This window comes from Crinia signifera, chromosome 8 (genome assembly GCF_055691185.1).
Source record: "Crinia signifera chromosome 8, ASM5569118v1, whole genome shotgun sequence".
NCBI lineage: Eukaryota > Metazoa > Chordata > Amphibia > Anura > Myobatrachidae > Crinia > Crinia signifera.
Genome location: NC_139224.1, coordinates 67138499 through 67144498, shown reverse-complemented (window position 1 = coordinate 67144498; position 6000 = coordinate 67138499). Strand labels below are relative to the sequence as shown.

The 6000-nt window shown below is 45.5% G+C and overlaps 1 protein-coding gene across 1 annotated transcript in view; it reads left to right on the top strand.

Moving 5' to 3' along the window:
- The first annotated feature begins 272 nt into the window (after positions 1-272).
- The window catches only part of HEBP1 (heme binding protein 1), a 40030-nt gene continuing 34302 nt past the window's right edge, over positions 273-6000 (top strand). Inside the window, exon 1 of the mRNA XM_083156626.1 lies at positions 273-580. Within this exon, the coding sequence (XP_083012752.1) occupies positions 503-580 (78 nt within the window). The 5' untranslated portion in view covers positions 273-502. The remainder of the gene's footprint in view (positions 581-6000) is intronic.

The following is a 6000-nucleotide window of genomic DNA, read 5'->3' as shown; positions in this document are numbered from 1 at the left end:
GTTTTATAAAAATATTATTATTATTATTATTATTATTATTGTTATTATTATGTTTTTTTTATACAGTTCCATATATAATTTGCCTAAAATATATTGCAAAATATCATTACTGTATATGAGCTCCTTATTTCAAAAGCCTGCAAACAGGGAGCTATGTTCATTTTATTTGCAAACTGACATTCTAAACAAATTATTTGCCAACGCTGAGCCTCATTATCTCCTCCCATGAAAGCTTACAGGAAGAGAACAAGAAAAGCTGCTATCAGTACCTCCCACTGAGTGAATGTGCGAGCAGGAAAAGGGAGAGGAGTGAACAGAACCAGAAAGGTTATAAGCTAGGAAAGGCCAGAAGTGAATGAGGGTGCAGTAAAACTTGTGTGAATTTGTGGGACATGCACCTACAGATATAAGACAAACAAATATCAATTGTCTATCACAGGATTCATTTAATCTGAATATAGTCACTAGGGAGATCTGTATACACTTACTAAACCACAGTGCAATGTTTGGAATGATACGGAATTCGCTTTTTGGAGGCGTAGAAGTCAATAATGGGACATTACTGCAGAAACAAGAGAAGGTAAGCCTTGCTATAGACCTTAGATTAAAGTCTTGGTTCAGTATTGGAAACATTTTTGACATACATTTTATAATAAGTTACTAACCAATAGCATGATTAACTGAAGGTGTATATTAAAATACAAAAAAAAAAGAAAGAAAGAAGCAAATTGCTTGGAATGTTAGAAAGGAGTACGGAATCTTAAAATCATTGGAATGACTCATGTATATACTGTAGTATTAGGAGAGAATCTAATGTTCATTGATATTTAGAGGCCAATTTATCAGAGGGAGACTATCGTTATCCTTGCAAAATATTTGCCAGGTGGCCTTTGCTGGGGTTCTCCTGCAATCTTTTCATCACTCCAATGGTCCTGGAGATGCTGGGCAGCACCTGGAGACTTTCTGTATTCTGCAGTTCTGGCTTTAACACTGTGACATATTGTTACAATGCAGCACATGGCTCCCTCCTGTCACTGAAGAGGCACCAGGATTTTGGTGTCAACCCTCACCGGCCTGCTTCCCTTTAGTGACGCCACTGTGTCCAACTCCGAATAGGATGGGTATAGGCGAAAATGTGTAAAATCGCTTATGTGCATGTGTTGTATGCAAAAACTTCCTTTTGCATCTTTGAATACTTCCTCCAGGAGGGACCAGGCAGGTCAGACACACACACATGGGGCATACAGGAGGCAGTCTGGGAGTGTGGAGACATCATATTATCACTGCTCACGATTTACACTTCCCACATTACCAGCATTGGATAGGGGGGTTACAATGATGCAGTTTAGTGGTGCATCTCCAAAGTAAGCTGTGAAGCCAGGGGATGGAGGGGAAATGTGGGTACGAGGGGCTCAGTATTCAGGAGATTTGACCACTTTCCGGGGGGTACAGGGAGTACCACATGATTTTCATGAGTCTCCTGACCGTTTGAGAGAGTAGGCAAGCACGATCTATGTGATTCGGATTCAACCCCATAAGCTACAGATTTTACAAACTTAATTTATTCACAACAAGTGATTTGCGACCCACTACCATACAGTATATGTTGGCACTTGGCAACTATGACAGTTTGGACAAGTCACAGGAATTTAGGTATATTTCAACTGTGCTAAAAGAAGTTGAACCCATAGAATGGAAATGTAGGTGATATGTAAGCGGTCAAACAAAAAATAGGAACAGCCCATTTTAGCCTATGGCAGCTTGATTAATGATTGCAATTTTCAATTCTGAACGTTAACCCCAGCTCTTCTGACACTGGAATAAATAGGTGCATATACTTTCCTGGTCTCTACAACATATCAAATTAGGAGTTATACCTTCATTATACAGGTACTTCATGTTAGACAGATTTTTAGCAGAAGAAAGAAGTAATGTATAATTGTGGAACCAGAGAGGAAAAGCATAGATGTTTTGGGTCACCTGGAATTCTAGCTTAAGAGATAGCTAATAACTTCATCTGGGTCTATTTTACAAATATAGGCCCTTATTCAGATCGGCACGGTACGGCCCGCGTGCGGCCGTACCGCCGATGTTTGTGGTCTGCACATGCGCAGAGGTCATTCTGCGCATGTGCAGCCCCCTTCGCCGCAGACGGATTTCGTCCGCCGCAAAGGGGGCGTATAGGGGCGTGAGGGGCTTCAGCCCCTCATTTCCCTATGTGTACGCCCCGCGTTTCATGGGCGTTCCCATGAAAACGCGGGGCGTATGCATGGTAATGAGGGCATGACGCCCTCATTACCATGACATGGGGGCGGAAAGCTGACGTCGCCGGATGTCAGCTTTCAGCCCCCTTACAAGCTCCCACACGGACGATTGTCCGTGTGGTCTGAGCTTGCGGGAGCTGCCGCGGCGTGCGGGCCTGCCTTCGATGGTCGTCGACCATCGAAGGCAGGGGGCAGCTCCCACCATGGTGGAGGCGTAGCCTCCACCATTTTTGTGCGGATCGCCAGCCGTCCGTGTACGGACGGCCGTGGCGATCCGTCCGGTGGGCGGCCCTTGGTTTGTGCGGTCGGAGCCCCGTGTGCGGCTCTGACCGCACCAACCAGAATAAGGGCAACGGGGCACCGCAGGAAATCAAATATTGGTTGAACTGGATGGACTAATGTCTTTTTTTTTAACCTCTTCAACTATGTTACTATGGGCCTTATTCTGGTTCACTCTTAGAGGTAAATTCCTTCTAAGATGGACAAAACCATGTGCACTGCAGGGGGGGGGCAGATATAACATGTGCAAAGAGAATTATATTTGGGTGAGTTATTTTGTTTCTGTGCAGGGAAAATACTGACTGCTTTATTTCTACACTGCAATATAGAACTCACTTTGCAGAAAAACCCCACCCAAATCGAATTCTATCTGCACTTGTTACATCTGCCCAACCTACAGTGCACATGGTTTTGTCCATTTGAGAAGGAAATTGCCTCTGAGTGAACCAGAATAAGGGCCAGATGTATCAAGCTTCAAATAGTGATAAAGTGGAGAGTGATAAACAGCCAGCCAATCAGCTCCTACCTGCCATGTTACAGGCTGGGATTGAAAAATGACAGATAGGAGCTGATTGGCTGTTTTATTATCACTCTCCATTTTATCACTTTTTGAAGCTTGATACATCTGCCCCTAAGGCCCTATGTGTCTGAGTAGGTGAGCTGAACAGTTACATTAGCTTGATGTATACAGTTTTTGCTCTTGTGTTTTTTATTCTGTATTTTATATGCCAAAGTCCAAAAGTCACTATGCAAAATTGGTTAACTCAGCTTTAACATTGTTGGTAACAGATTAATGAAGCAAAAGGTTTTGTAAACATTTCACTGTACACCAGTGGAGTAAGTTTGTCCCTGTTGCGGTGAGGCAAGACAAATATTGGTTCCCCCCCACGCACATGCACAACACACACACACATATATATATATATATATATATATATATATATATACTTGCTGTAAGAAAATGTTGTTTATTCCAACATGTTTCGAGCAAGGTTGCTCGTCATCAAGGACTTATAGATATAGGTAGATAGATTTTTTTTTACAGTTTCTTATATAGCGCAGCAGATTCCGTTGCGCTTTACAATGGTAGACAGTGATAAAACAAACTGGGTAATGACGGACAGACTTGGAGGTTAGAGGGCCCTGCTGCAAGCTTACAATCTATAGGGATGTAGAAGGGAAACACAAGGACAGGCACCAGTAATAGCATAGCATTCCCACCCAGTTACAAGTTCAGAAAGGAAGCTATAAATACATAAGTGCCTCAGAGGGTTATGCATGTAGAACTTAAATAGGATAGGCTTGCCTGAAGAGGTGAGTTTTCAGGGAACAATTGAAAGTTTGGAGTCTTATTGTGCGTGGAAGGGCTTTCCATAGGATGGGAGCAGCCCGATGAAAGTCCTGTAATAATGAATGTAGTGTTCCCGCTAGGCTGTTTTAGCGGGGCACTGCGCCCTGCCCGATTTTTACAGGGCAAAATGCGCCCTGCCCTGCTAGCAGCGCCCTGCTAAAACAGCGTGGTGCCTGCCCTGGCTGTGTGCACGGGGAAGCGCAGCGCCGCCTTAGACGGCAATTCCCAGCGCTTCCCTGGCAGCACGGTAACTTCGGCAGTGCCGGCCCCGCCTCCTTTAGTGATGGCGCCGGCCAGGCCCGCCATTTTTCGCGACGTCGCGGCCTGGGACCGCCCACAATTGTGACGTCGGCGGGCCCGGTCTGCCCCCCTTGCGCTCCGGCGCCCTGCCCGCCCTCATTTCTAGAGGAAACACTAGAATGGGAGCTAGTGATCCGTGCAGATGAGAGACACAGATCATGTGCAGAGCGGATTGGTCGAGATGGGAGATATTTTGTGATAAAATAAAGATAAAATAAGAAGGCTGCAGGACCGGATGGTGTGTCGCCATCCAGCCTTAGGACCTGTGCAGCTCAGCTTGCCCCCATCTTCACAACGATATTCATCTCCTCCCTGAACTTGTGCAAGGTTCCTGCCTGCTTCAAACGCTCTATCATCGTCCTGGTCCCTAAGAAAACACCCGCTAAGGACCTAAATGACTTCAGGCCAATTGCACTAACCTCAGTAACCATGAAAGCGTTTGAAAGACTAGTAATGAAGCACCTGAGAGAAGTGACGAACTCTCACCTTGACCCCATGCATTTTGCATACTGGGCGAACAGAAGTGTAGAGGATGCGGTCAACCTCGGGCTGCACCATATTTTACAACACCTCGACCACCAAGGCACCTATGCAAGAGTCCTATTCATGGACTTCAGCTCAGCATTTAATACTATCGTTCCCACCATCCTGCAGCCAAAACTCCTCTCCTTAGGAGTCCCAGGATTAACATGCTCATGGATAGTGGACTTTCTAAAGGCAAGGGAACAGGTGGTCAAAGCTGGCGCCTTCTCGTCCAGCACACGAACAATCAGTACTGGAGCCGCCCAAGGATGCGTCCTCCCCCCTCTGCTCTTCTCTCTCTACACGAATGACTGCACCTCAGCTGAGCAGTCAGTGAAAATCATCAAATTCGCAGATGACACCACTATCATCGGCCTAATCAAGGATGGTGATGAGACCGCATACAAGCATGCAGTGGAGAAACTGACACAGTGGTGCAGCAGCAACAACCTCTATCTAAACCCCACCAAAACAGTTGAGATGGTGGTCGACTACAGGGAAAAACCAATTGCACTAGTCCCGCTAAAAATAGCGAACGCATTGGTGTCGCAGGTTGAATCCTTCAAATTCCTAGGGACAACCATGTCCAGTGACCTAAGATGGGGATTAAACATAACCACAAACATCAAAAAGGCCCAACAGCGCCTGTTCTTCCTGAGGCAACTCAGGAAATTCAACATCCCACAGGAGCTGCTGTGCGTATTCTACACCACCATTGTGGAGTCTGTCTTATGTTCCTCGATCACAATCTGGTACAGTGGTGCAAACGAGAACGACAAACAAAAACTGCAGAGGGTAGTGAAGACTGCGGAAAGGATCATAGGGACCGACCTCCCCCCGATAAGGGATCTGTTCTCATCCAGGGTAAGGAAAGGCGCTGAGAAGATCGCAAAGGACAAGCTGCATCCTGGTCACAACCTGTTCAACATCCTACCATCCGGAAGATGGTTCAGGTCCATCCCCGTCAAAACGTCCAGATCCGCAAGCAGCTTCTTTCCGTTAGCCGTCCATCACCTGAACAATCCAATCAAAGTGAATGCAATCCCAATATCAACAGCCAAACAATGTGTCCCTACTTGGCGACCTGACCACAATAGTCGTAGCTAGAAATGGAATGCTTGTAATGTCTTTATGTAATATACTGTATGTTATTTCTCCCCCCTTTTCATCCCTGCTTGATGCTGCACTGTAATCCTCAAAAAATACCTAGTGTGCGCAAGCATACATGGCCAATAAAGTTGATTCTATTCTATGATTCTATAAGTAAAGAGATATATGCTGGTG